Source organism: Rhinoraja longicauda, chromosome 26 (genome assembly GCF_053455715.1).
Source record: "Rhinoraja longicauda isolate Sanriku21f chromosome 26, sRhiLon1.1, whole genome shotgun sequence".
Classification (NCBI taxonomy): domain Eukaryota; kingdom Metazoa; phylum Chordata; class Chondrichthyes; order Rajiformes; family Arhynchobatidae; genus Rhinoraja; species Rhinoraja longicauda.
Window position 1 is genome coordinate 1,197,611 of NC_135978.1, and position 13,634 is coordinate 1,211,244.

Below are 13,634 nucleotides of genomic sequence, written 5' to 3' on the forward strand. Positions count from 1 at the left end.
CATGTGAAGTTGATATTTACCCTGACCTTGGATCACGCTGAAATGTAAAGGTATCACAAAATGCTGGAGTAACTCAGCGGGTCAGGCAGCATCTCTGGAGAGAAGGAATGGGTGACGTTTTGGGTCGAGGCCCTTCTTCAGACTGATGTCAGGGGGGGGGGGGGCAAAGAAAGGATATAGGTGGAAACAGGAAGACAGTGGGAGATCTGGGAAGGGGGAGGGGAAGAGAGGGACAGAGGAGCTATCTAAAGTTAGAGCAGTCAATGTTCATACCGCTGGGCTGTAAGCTGCCCAAGCGAAATATGAGGTGCTGTTCCTCCAATTTGCGGTGGACTTCACTATGACACTGGAGGCAATGTAAAGGATCAGATGAGAAGTAGTTTCTTACACATTTTGTAGTGAATGTATAGACTCAAGAGAGCTGTGGAAGGCAGACGATAGACACAATGCTGGAGTAACTCGGTGGGCCAGGCAGCATCTGATGGATGAGGGGGGACCTCATTGAAACATACCGAATAGGGAAATGGCCTGGATAGAGTGAATGTGGAGAGGATGGTTCCACTAGTGGGAGAGTCTAGGACCAGAGGGCACAGCCTCAGAGTAATAGGACGTACCTTTAGAAAGAAGATGAGGAGGGATGTTTTTTGTCAACGGCTGGTGAGTCTGTGGAACTCATTGCCACAGACGGCTGGTGGATCTGTGGAACTCATTGCCACAGACGGCTGGTGGATCTGTGGAACTCATTGCCACAGACTGCTGGTGGATCTGTGGAACTCATTGCCACAGACTGCTGGTGGATCTGTGGAACTCATTGCCACAGACGGCTGGTGGATCTGTGGAACTCATTGCCACAGACTGCTGGTGGATCTGTGGAACTCATTGCCACAGACAGCTGGTGGATCTGTGGAACTCATTGCCACAGACTGCTGGTGGATCTGTGGAACTCATTGCCACAGACAGCTGGTGGATCTGTGGAACTCATTGTCACAGACTGCTGGTGGATCTGTGGAACTCATTGCCACAGACGACTGGGGAGTCCAAGTTATTGGGTATTTTTAAGGCAGAGATTGACAGATTCTTGATTACTAAGGGCATCAGGGAGAGAAGGCAGGAGAATGGGGTTGAGAAAAGAAAGATAGATCAGCCGTGATTGAATGGTGGAGTAGACTCAATTGGCTGAATGGCCTAATTCTCCTGTCAGTTATGAACCTACTGCCATGAACGGGCTTCCTGTTGATAATCTGTAGAGACACAATCTGATCAACAACTTCCCATCAACAAATTTGAACACTATATAATGCTTTGCAGACTTTTAAGCGAGTATGTTACTTTATAATCTCACATACAGGTCACACGGCAGATTCAAGAGCATGAACAAGATTCTGAGCTTCGAGAGCAGATGTCTGGTTACAAACGCATGCGGAGGCAGCATCAGAAACAGCTGATGGCGCTGGAAAACAAGCTGAAGGCAGAGATGGACGAGCACCGACTACGGCTGGACAAGGAGTTGGAAACACAGCGCAACAGTTTTGCTGCAGAGATGGAGAAGCTCATTAAGAAACACCTGTGTATCATGGAAAAAGAGGTACTCTTTATGTCTGTATGTTCTTCCAATAGATTGAGGTGTCTCTGCCAACTTAATTACAAAGTAGATTAACTTTTTATTAATTAATGCGATGGGAGGTAGCTTTTTTGGCCAGTGTTATTTAATTGCCTTAAACTGGCTGCTTGCTAGACCATTTAAGAGCATTTACAAATAATTTATAATGCAGTGTATTTTGAGCCACTTAAGGATGGACAGTTTGCTTCATGAAAGGACCTAAATAGTTTCTTGCAACATTCTGGTGGTCTTCCAGATGCTGTAGCCAACAATACCATTTAAATTCTACTGCTGCAAAGATGCAATTGGAATCTTTCTCTTCAGATAATTAGTGCATATCCCTGATTTGCTTATCCAGTGACACAACCATAATTTTAATAATTGGTGAGGGGGCTGAGCATTCAAACTTGCACGGACGACAAAAGCTCGTTCAGCTCGGGAGGAAGGCAGAGGGACGGGATGAAAGGGTGGTGCTGAAATTGGAGGGAGGACCATCACGTACTGAAGGGCTGAGGTGGTGTACGGTAAAGAGCACAATGACTGGTTTGGCGACTCGAACGCCCAGGAACGGAGACTGCAGAGAGTGGGAGACAGTTCCCTCTCCATCACAGAGATGCTGCCTGACCCGCTGAGATCCTCAAGCTTTTTGTGTCTAATGTTCGACACAAACATAATCTTATCAAACCTGATGTCAATAGTGTGGTGATCTGGAGCAAAATTACTTATAATTGTTTGAAAAGAATGCATTGATGTTTGTGGAACAGAGCTTTCTAGTGGCTTAAAATGGTTCTGGAACTGGTGGGAGAGGCCATAAGAAAATGAACACGCTGACCGGGAGGCAGTGTAGGTTAGTGCATCATGGAGATGCCCGGATTGGATTGGATTTGGTCTGAGCAAACGATATAGCTTTGAATGATCCAACCAAGGCTGTAGTGTCGATGCCCAAAACACCCGACTCCCACTCCCACCAGCAGCACCAAAATGGCCCCGACTCCAACTCCACGGCCCTGATCCAACAATTACGGATGGGAGAACCAAAAGAAAGAGCACTGGAAGAGTTCATTCTGGAGATGAAAAACAAAAGCAGTTACATGTTTTGTGATTTATATTTTACGTGCTTTTGATTGTAGTTTTGCATGTCGCTCAACCATTTAGAAATTTTGTGTAAATAATTTTATTTGCCTAGTGTTGAGATCTTGATCTTTTGTTTTGGTGTTGCCTCTGTAATAATCGATTGAATTCATGAACCTTTCCATCAGGTGGAAGGTGTGAGTTGGGGTGATGAACAGTAGATGATGAGATAATAGTTCCATAAATGGCATAAAGCCAGTTTAGTTGCATTGCCAGCTGGTGATGTACAATATACTTGGAATGGAATGTCAGCTTCCTTCATGCTGCACTTAAACTGACTGGTCATGCATGGTCACAGAGTCACAGAGAAAGGCTTTTCAGCCCAACTCACCTATACCGACCAAGTCATCTAACCCAACAAGTCCCACTTGCTTCCAATTGGCCCATATCCCTCCATACCTGTTCTATCCCTCTAAGGTCCTTTAAAAAAAATCTTTCTCCTCATCTTAAACCTATGCCCTCTAGTTTTATACTCTGCTATCCTGGGGTAGATACTCAGATGGTTGAAGCCAAGCACCTGCACTGCAGTAGAATGGTTGTGGGGAATGTGGGGAACCTATTATTTCATTGTGAGTGCTACAAAAGCAGGCATTGCTTCTAAGTTGCTCTTATATTCCCAATTACTTTAGCAGTTAATTGGCAAGGAACTGGGCTTCGTAATTCCAGAAAAGCAGCATGAAGTTGAACGTGGAGTAAGGATGGAAGTTGGTTATGGGAAGCAGAGGAGGAATTAGTTTATGACGGTTGTCACTGAACAGGCTGTGTAATTATATTATTTTTACCGTTTTTGTTTAAATATCATGCAGCTTAATGGCATGGGTTCCAAAACTGGAGGGTGGGAGCAATTCCAGTTTACTTTAACTTTACCACCATGGACTCTTTGCTACTGGAGAAATAATCTACAGGCCTCCACCAGTAATCCAGAAAAGGTCATCAAAATTCCACCAGGGCAGCTGCGAAATGTCCAATTCAGTTAAATATAGGAATAACATGTTAGTCTCACTAGTGTTTATGAAGCTATTAGATTGTCATAATAATCCTTCTTAATTTTGTCCTTCACTGAAGGAAATCTCCATCCTTATCAGGCTTGCTTCTGACTGCCCACAGCAAAGGATCAGCTTTATGCTGGAATAAATCAAAGTACTTCATGAAAACAGTAATATCAACAACACACCCTTGATTCTAAACTCGGGTGAACGGACAGGCAAATAGTTGTGATGCAGCTCAGAGGCTGAGTTACTTGTGGAGAATCACTGACCTAACTTCTGAAATCCTTTGTACAATTTATATCAAGGCTCAAGAAATATTCCCCACTTCCCATTCCAAATCATGAAGCCATCCAGACCAAGCCAGCCTGCTTAACTGGCAACCTGTCCTTCACAACATGCTGGAGTCACTCAGTGAGACAGGCAGCATCTTTGGATAGAAGGAATGCATGTCGTTTCGGGCGAGACCCTTCTTCAGGTATCTGAAGAAGGGTCTCGACCCTAAACGTCACCCATTTCTTCTCTCCAGAGATTCTGCCTGTCCCGCTGAGTGACTCCAGCATTTTGTGCCTATCTGAAGTGCAAACCAGCATCTGCAGTTCCCTCTTACACACCCTGCCCATCACCCTGCATCATCTACAAAATGCTCTGCAGCACCTCATCAAGGCTTCTTTGACAGCCGCTCTGAATCCGACCATCTCTTGCACTCAAAGACAGTCAAAGATGCTGGGCATCAGGAATGCCTTCACCTTCAAGTTGCCCTCAAAGTTGCACACTGTTGATACAGAAATAGCACTGATGACACGGAAAAACAATGTCACACCGCTGAGTTTAATTTCATAAGTGATAGGAGCAGAATTAGGCTATTCAGCCCATCCAGTCTACTTCGCCATTCAATCATTACCTCTTCTATCTTTCACTCTCAACCCCATTCTCCTGCCTTCTCCCCATAATCCCTGACACCAGTATTAATCAAGAATCTTTCAATCTCCGCCTTAAAAATATCCAATGGCTTGGCCTCCACAGCTGTTTGCGGCAATGAATTCCACAAATTCACCACCCTCTGACCAAAGAAATTCCTCTTCGTCTCCTTTCTAAAGGTACATCCTTTGATATTGAGGCTATGGCTTCTGGTCTTAGAGTCTCCCACTAGTGGAAACATCCTCTCCACATCCACTCTATCCAGACCTATTACTATTTGGCAAGTTTCAATGTCCCGCCCTAATTAAATACTAGTACCCTGCACACCACCACACAAGGGCCATTTCTGCATGGATTAGAGTGGTTTAAGATGACTCATTGCCACCGTATCAAGGATATCTGTGGGTGGCTAGTACATGCTGCTTCTCCAGTGATGTTCATTGTAAAACATTTGTTCATCTCAAATATTTTAATTTATGTTGTTAGACCAAAGCAGTTTCTACTGAAGAAAAGAAATTTCAACAGCACATACAGGCACAGCAGAAGAAGGAACTCAGCTGCTTCCTGGAGTCCCAAAAAAGAGAATATAAACTACGTAAAGAACAACTGAAGGAGGTAAAAGTAAATACTTTATTTCCCAAATGATGAATGCTTAGTTATTTGGTGAATCCCTTTCAGAAAAAGTCCTTTGGGGGTCTTAATTACAGTAAAGAAAGTTCTCAAAGTTCTCCAGTGCTTAATCTAGTGGTATATAAATAATATTTTGTCACGTAGCTACATTAAGACTTATGATTGGTGAAAATCTTGATTAGATTAGTTGTCTTTGTGATATCTCTAACTTCTGTTTACCAGTAAATTTCTGACATTGAGAGGCTGAACAGGTTGGTTCTGTATTCTTAGGAATTTAGAAGGCGGGGTGATCTTATTTAAAATTCAGAGATTCAATAAGTGTGCATGACTGGGTAGATATTAAGGTATTTCCTCTTGTGGGAGAATCTTCAATGACTTTTAAGCTAAGGGCTCCATCATTTAAAACTTGGGTACATGGAGATTTCTCGCAGAGGATGATAAATTTCTGGACGTCAAGAGAGAGCTTGATAGAGCTCTTAAGGATAGCGGAGTCAGGGGGTATGGGGAGAAGGCAGGAACGGGGTACTGATTGAGAATGATCAGCCATGATCACATTGAATGGTGGTGCTGGCTTGAAGGGCTGAATGGCCTCCTCCTGTACCTATTGTCTTTTGTCTCTGCCCCAAAGAGTCGTAAAGGCTTTGCTCATTAGAAGTATATAGGCTTTAAATATACAGTGTGCAAACAGGCCTTTCAGCCCACCAATTTGGTGCTGACCAGTGATCACCCCGTACACGAGCAACATCCTACACATCAGGGACCATTTACACATTACAGAAGCCAATTAACCTACAAACCCGCACATCTCTGGAGTGTGGGAGGAAACCGGAGCACCCGGAGAAAACCCATGCGATCACTGGGAGAACGCACAAACTCCGTACTGACAGCAGCTGTGGTCAGGATTGAACCCGGGTCTCTGGCTCTGGCACTCGGCAACTCTACCGCTGCGCCACCGTGCCACGAGACAGATTTGTGAAGGTTTGAGAGATTGAGTGCAAGGGGACTCTGTGACGGAGGTGTTGTTCAGGCTGGGATTGATCAGCCGCGCTCAGATTGAATGGCAGACGAGGGTTGAGAAGACCACTGGCCTACTCTTCTTGTGAATGGTGAAAGTTCAAACATTTACACAGCAATTTCCCCGTGAGAATATTACTTGAAATATATATTTTTATATTTCATAGGAATTGAGTGAAAATCAGAGTACTCCAAAGAAGGAAAAACAAGAATGGTTATCCAAGCAGAAGGAAAACTTCCAGCATTTCCAGGCTGAAGAGGAGGCGAACCTGCTGCGGCGGCAACGGCAGTACCTCGAGCTGGAATGTCGCCGCTTCAAGCGGAGAATGCTGCTCTCACGCCACAACCTGGAGCAGGATCTAGTGCGAGAGGTAGGAGGGGAAATTAACAGCCGTTATGACCATCAGTATTGCATTGAACGTTGCCCATCCCTTCTCTCCTGAGATGCTGCCTCACCTGCTGAGTTACTCCAGCATTTTGTGAATGAGTATTACATTGAACCATCATGTAATAGAAAGGAGCTGCAGATACCAAAGGTAGAAACAAAATGTTGGAGTAACTCAGCGGGTCAGGCAGCATCCCTGGAGAAAATGGATAGGTGACAATTTGGATCAGGACCCTCTTAATTCTTCTTCAGACTGAAATAGGGTCCCGGCCCAAAACATTACCTATCCAGTTTCTCCAGAGATGCTGCCTGACCCACTGAGTTGCTCCAACACTTTGTGTCTATATCTTAAGCCATGATCAGTCTTACTCTGTCAATTATCTTTATTTTGTGCTGATCAGTGTGCTGGTTTATCACCACGTGTCACGTGTACCGAGATACAGTGAAAAGCTTTTGTTTGCGTGCTATCCAACTAAATCGTACTGTACACGAGTACAGTCACGCCACACACAAGTACAACAGGGAGTGAGTGCACAGAGGAACATCCCAGAGTGCAGCGTATAGTGTACAGCGTTGTAGTGTACAGTTACAGAGAACATGTTTTAAGGTCTCCAACGAGGTAGGTTGGAAGATTGGAACTACACCCTAGCTTATGGGAGGACTGTGCAATACTCTGATAACAGTGGGGAAGAAGCTGTTCCTGAATCTGGAGTTTCCAAGATTTTGTATCTTTCTGCCCAACAGGAGAGGGTGAGAAAGGGCCTTAATTATGTTGGCTGCTTTACTGAGGCAGCATCAAGTGTAGGTGGTGTAATTGGTGGGGCGTCTGGTCTGTGTGATGGAAGGGGTTGCATCCACCACACTCTGCAATGTCTTGTGGTCTTGGGCAGAGTTGTTGCCAAACAGCTCCGCTTAGTAGAAACTGAACTGGCCTGTCTGGCAATGGCTACAAGCACAGCAGCATCTACACCCTGGATCTGAAGGAGCAGGAATGCTGCAGTAGGAACAAGGAGCTGCAGGTGCCGGGTTACACAAAAGAGCACAAAGTGCTGGTGTAATTCAATGGGTCAGACAGCCTCTCTTAGAGAACATGGATAGGTGATATTTCAGGTCAGAACCTTTCTTCAGAAATGCTGCAGTTCTTGGTTACAACACTAAGGCATTAAAGGTAAAGGCAAAATTATCCATTGCATCTGAGAGTGCTTGTATCCTGATTGATCAGGAAATACTCAGTTCAGGTGGTACCTGTAGAGGCAGGAAAGTTAAAATGTTCATCAAAAGCATAGAGTTGCTGCTTTACAGCGCCAGAGACCTGGGTTCCATCCTGACTACGGGTGCTGTTTGAACAAAGTTTGTACGTTCTCCCCTCGACCGCGTGGGTTTCTCCAAGATCCTCGGTTTCCTCCCACACTTCAAAGACGCCCATTTTGTAGGTTAAATGGCTTGATATAATTGTAAATTGTCCCTAATGTGTGTAGGATAGCGTTAGTGTGCGGAGATCACAAACGGTACGGACTCGGTGGGTCAAAGGGCCTGTTTCCGCTCTGTGTCTCTAAACTAAACTAAACTAAACTAAACATATGGGGATTGTGCTGGTTGTTGGATGTCGTGGTACATGGGGGATTATTGTTGGTGTGCTCTTTATCGCAGGAGCTGAACAAAAAACAAACGCAGAAGGACCTGGAACATGCGATGCTGCTGCGCCATCACGAGTCAATGCAGGAGCTGGAGTTCCGCCACCTCAACACCATCCAGCGCATGCGCAGCGAGCTCATCAGGCTGCAGCACCAGACGGAGCTCACCAACCAGTTGGAGTACAACAAGCGTCGTGAGCGGGAGCTGAGGCGTAAGCACGGCATGGAGGTCCGGCAACAGCCCAAGAGTCTGAAGGTAAGGCCCCACATGGCGAGATAGTGCGACATTACCCTGCTGCTTTTGGGTACATTCCCTGCATGTCAGAGTGGTGACGTGTGACCTTCACTCATCCAAGTCAAACTGGAGACACAAGAAACTGTAGGTGCTGGTATCTTGAGCAAAACACACAAGTGCTGGAGGAACTCGGAAATTGCACAGTGGTGCAGCAGTAGAGTTGCTGTTTTACAGTGTCAGAGACCCAAGTTCAATCCTGACTACGGGTGCTGTCCGTACAGAGTTTGTACCTTCTCCCTGTGACCGAGTGGGTTTCCTCCCACACTCCAAAGACGTACAGGTTCGTAGGTTAATTGAGCGGTAAAATTGTAAATTGTCCCTGATGTGTGTAGGATAGTGCATTGTCTGGCCATGCATACCAGAGGCCTTAGGTGAGAGGGCACAGATTTAAATGGAACTTGAGGGGCAGTTTTTTCACACGGAGGATGGCAGGTATATGGATTGAGCTGCCAGTGAAGTTGGTTGAGGCAAGTACTATATATTTAAAATATTTAATATTTAAAACACATTTGGACAGGTACATGAATAGGAGATGTTTAGAGGGATATGGGCCAAACATGGGCAGGTGGGAGTAGTGTAGATGAGATACGTTGGTCGGCAGGGGTACGTTGGGCCATAGGGCCTGTTCCTGTGCTGTTTGGCTCCACGACTCTGTAAAGAAAGTGGAATGCATTCAAATGTAAAAACTGAAAATTTGGCTGTGGAAAGTGGGGGCGATACTCTCGGGTTGAAATCTTTAAAACGAGTTTGTTTTCTAGTCAAAGGAGCTGCAAATCAAGAAGCAATTCCAGGACACGTGCAAGATCCAGACACGGCAGTACAAGGCCCTACGCAACCACCTGCTGGAAACCACCCCCAAGAGTGAACACAAAGCTGTGCTGAAACGGTTGAAGGACGAGCAGACACGGAAGCTAGCCATACTCGCTGAACAGTATGATCACAGCATCAATGAAATGCTGTCCACACAAGCAGTGAGTACAACATTCCTGTCTTTAACCAAACTTGCGATGAATCTCATCTCTCCTCAGCTAGATGGAAGTAACCCATCAAAGATTGCACTTGCAGCTGGCTGTTTGAAAGGTGACCATCAATGTCCACGTACACAAAATTAGTTTGTTAGGACCAAAGAGTTTGCTCAGCAGTCGGTGCAGCTTTGTCAGCCGCTAGAAGCCCACTTGTGCCTCCTACAGCAAAGAATAATATTATCAAGGTATTTTACAGTGAAGCTAGTTCATAAATACTGAAATTCCCATCACTTCATCGTATGCCATTGAGTGTTTCATAAGCTCTAGGAGCAGAATAAGACCATTCAGCCCATCAAGTTTACTCCGCCATTCAATCATGGCTGATCTAGCTTTCAACCTCAACCCCGTTCTCCTGCCAAGCGGTAGAGTTGCTGCCTTACAGTGCTTGCAGCGCTGGAGGCTCAGGTTCGATACCGACTACGGGTGCTGTCTGTACAGAGTTTGTACGTTCTCCCCGTGATCGCGTGGGTTTTCTCCGAGATGTTCAGTTTCCTCCCACGCTCCAAAGACGTACAGGTGTGTAGGTTAATTGGGTTGGTGCATGTGTAAATTGTTCCTAGTGTGTGCAGGATAGTGTTAATGTGTGGGGATCGCTGGTCGGTGCGGACTCGGTGAACTGAGGGACCTGTTTCGCTCTGTATCTCTGAACTAAACTAAACTAGACTACTGAATCATCAGCCACCATTCTGGAGGCTCCATTTTAAAATGTGCGTGCCGAGAGCTCCTTGAGTTGACGTCAGTATCATGTTATACCGCCAGTGAACAAAGATATTTTTGTCATTGTTACAGCTGTACAATCTGCATCAACATTTGTCAAAGTGGAAAATGCAAATTTCTTATATAAGCAATAAAGAGGCAGCTGTTCAGTTTTTCAAGAGATACTCTGGTATCCGATGCATCTGGATCCTCGGGACCCTGACCCCGTGCTCATTTAAACTCATCGGGCCTGTTCCATGTGTCCCCTTTAATGCCATAGGGCTCGGGCCTGTTCCCTGTGTTCCCTCTAATGCCATAGGGTCCCATTAACTGTGTTCTCCTTCAACTTACCGTTGCTCTGTTTCCACAAATTCTTTTCATGAGGGAATGCCAAAATAATTGAAGGAATAGGTGAAGTGAAGGGATATATATTGTGACAATAATTGTCTGCTGTAAATTACCCCTCAGTGTAGGTATGTGGGAACATGAATGGGAAAGTTGATGAGTTGGGATATGAGAGAGGCCATGGGCAATGGACAACAAAGGAGAGGGGGGATGGGACTAATGGAACAGCTCTGAGCAGCGGTAAGGTCTCCGGTGGTGTAACAGGACATGAACACTGCTTCAGTTGGGACATCCATTGCACCAGCTCCCAACCAGCAGCTGGACCAGAGGTTTAGTTTGGAGACACAGTGCAGAAACAGGCCACTTTGGCCCACCGAGCCCTCACCGACCAGCGATCGATCCCCAGACAATACATAACACGCAGGCAGGACAATTTTCAATTTTAACAAGCTGATTAACCTACAAATCTGTACGTCTTTGGCATGTGGGAGGAAATCAGAGCTCCCCGAAAAAAACCCCATACAGGTCACGGGGAGAACGTACAAACTCCATACAGACAGCACCCATACAAGAGGAGTGAAATTGCTTAAACCTGCAAGACATTCATCCAAACATTTGTAAACAACAAATTAGGGGTGGCAAGGTGACACAGCAGTAGTGTTGTTGCCTTACAGCGCCAAAAACCTCTCCTGACTACTGTCTCCATGGAAGTCTCCCCGTGACCATGTGGGGTTTCTCCAGGTGCTCCGGTTTCCTCCCACACTCCAAAGACATGCAGGCTTGCAGGTTAATTAGCTTCCATAAATTGGCCCAAGTGCGCAGGGTAGAACTGGTGTACAGGGATCACTGGTCGGCACGGACTCTGGGCTGAAGGGGCTGTTTCCACGCTGTTTCTCTAAACTAGACTATGCTGTGTCTTGTCATTAAGTTGATACTTGGATCACCTGAAAACATTAACAGACATATGATTTATTCAAACAACTAAAATCTGTATTTCTAGTTTTGTGATCATGCTTTGAATTTTTTGTAAGGTCTTTGGTTTACAATGTTTTTGCAAGTTTATTTTATAACTTCTATTTTTGTCAGTGATGTTTCCAAGCAGCAGATGGCAGTACAATTTCAAAGTCATCTGTTGTTCCCAGTTATTTTAAATATAGAGGAATAAGTATTGTGGAGATAACCAGATTAAATGTGAATATGTTACATTTAATGTAGTTCTCAGTTTTGGTTAATTGATTTTAATTGTATATTTGCTTAATTTGGTGCTTAAATTAGTTTCATGCCAAAACTGAACAGTGGTGATGCTTTAGTTAAATTGGTGACATTGGGATACACATCTTGCATTTGGACATTCCAATGTTATTTGTTAACAGGTCAGCTTATCCTGATTCCAATATTAATGACTTATTCCTGTTGTTATTAATAAAATCTATTTACAGTTGCGCCTGGATGAAGCTCAGGAGGCAGAATGTCAGGTGCTGAAAATGCAATTGCAGCAGGAACTCGAGCTGCTGAACGCCTACCAGAGCAAAATAAAGATGCAGACTGAGGCGCAGCACGATCGTGAACGCAAGGAGCTGGAGCAAAGAGTCTCTCTGCGCAGAGCCCTGCTGGAGCAAAAGGTACAACATCATTCTGTCTCTGACTAGCTGCATTTAATATTTTCAGACATGAAATTCATCCAACCGGTTATTCAATCTTTGTCTGTATCTCTTGTTTCCCGTTCCATAATCGTTTATATCTCTTGTTTCGCTTTCCCGTGACTTGGTGTGAAGAAGGGTCTCGACCCGAAACGTCATCCATTCCTGCTCTCCAGCGTGTCCTGTCTATCTTTGGTTTAAACCAGCAACTGCAGTTCTTTCCTACACAGTTATTTCATAGTTATCTCATTTAAAAACTCTTATGTTGGGAACATTTAAAGGCTTCTAAAGTTCGCAGTTTCATATTAATTTTATACGTTGACATTTGAGTTAGAATTGCTTCTTCCATTAGTGTGTCTACGTCTACGTAAGTTCCAAGTTAAAGAGGAAAATGGTGACGATATTGGCAGGACAGACAGCAACTGGAAAATCAGAACAGGAAAGGTTAAAATTAAGTAAAAAGACTGAAGGGAAGGGAGGGAAGAATGTGTGATCAGGAGGATGTCAAAAGATTAATTAGTTAAATGAAAGATAGAGAAGGCAAAAGTAGTAAAGTGGTAACAGAATGGGAAAAACAACAAAACACGACTTATTTGCTGCAGCTTAATATGCCTGTGAACACAATAATATACAGATAAATTCATGATCAATGACACAATAAATTAATAACAGTAATACTGGGCAACCATAATAGTGCAAAGCCAAAGTCTTTAGTATAACCAAAGGCATGCTCCATAGATCACAGTTGCTGAGGTCAGTGCTGTGCAGTGTTCAAGAGCCTGATGGTTACTGGGAAGAAGCTGTTCTTGAACCTGGTGGTCATGGTTTTCAGGCTCCTGTACCTTCTTCCCGACAGACCAGAGGAGACATAAACAGCAGGAGCAGAATCATTAACTGGAATAGTTGTAGTCTTGAAACCTGTGCCTGGCTGGAAGATAAGGTGCTGTTCCCCCAAAACAGAAAATGCAAATCATGAACCTTAAATGATAAATCTCACTCCATTGAAGCTCCACTATATTCAGCATTTTCTGTTTTATTTTGCATTTTCAGCATCTGCTGTTTTTGCTTTTCTATTGCTCCTGCACTTATGTTGAGTTTAATTGGAATAGTGTAGGATGACAAGAACAGAGTGTGGAGGAGGAATGTTGAATTCAAACGACACGTGACCAGAAGCTCAACGCCACGATTACATACTAAATAGCAGTGCTAGTAAAATGTTATCGAGTCAAAGTTTTAGTCATACAGTGTGGAAACAGGCCCAACTTGCCCATACTGATAAACGTGTCCCATCTACACTAGTCCCACCTGCCCGCGTTTGGTCCATATCCTTCT

At 44.5% G+C, this 13,634-nt stretch overlaps 1 protein-coding gene across 1 annotated transcript in view; it reads left to right on the top strand.

Annotated features, from left to right (window-relative positions):
- The window catches only part of LOC144606355 (serine/threonine-protein kinase TAO1), a 124,885-nt gene that overhangs the window by 102,805 nt on the left and 8,446 nt on the right, over positions 1 to 13,634 (top strand). The window contains exons 14-19 of the mRNA XM_078422382.1: positions 1,349 to 1,585; positions 5,125 to 5,253; positions 6,450 to 6,653; positions 8,318 to 8,557; positions 9,355 to 9,567; positions 12,102 to 12,284. Of these exons, the coding sequence (XP_078278508.1) occupies positions 1,349 to 1,585; positions 5,125 to 5,253; positions 6,450 to 6,653; positions 8,318 to 8,557; positions 9,355 to 9,567; positions 12,102 to 12,284 (1,206 nt within the window). The remainder of the gene's footprint in view (positions 1 to 1,348; positions 1,586 to 5,124; positions 5,254 to 6,449; positions 6,654 to 8,317; positions 8,558 to 9,354; positions 9,568 to 12,101; positions 12,285 to 13,634) is intronic.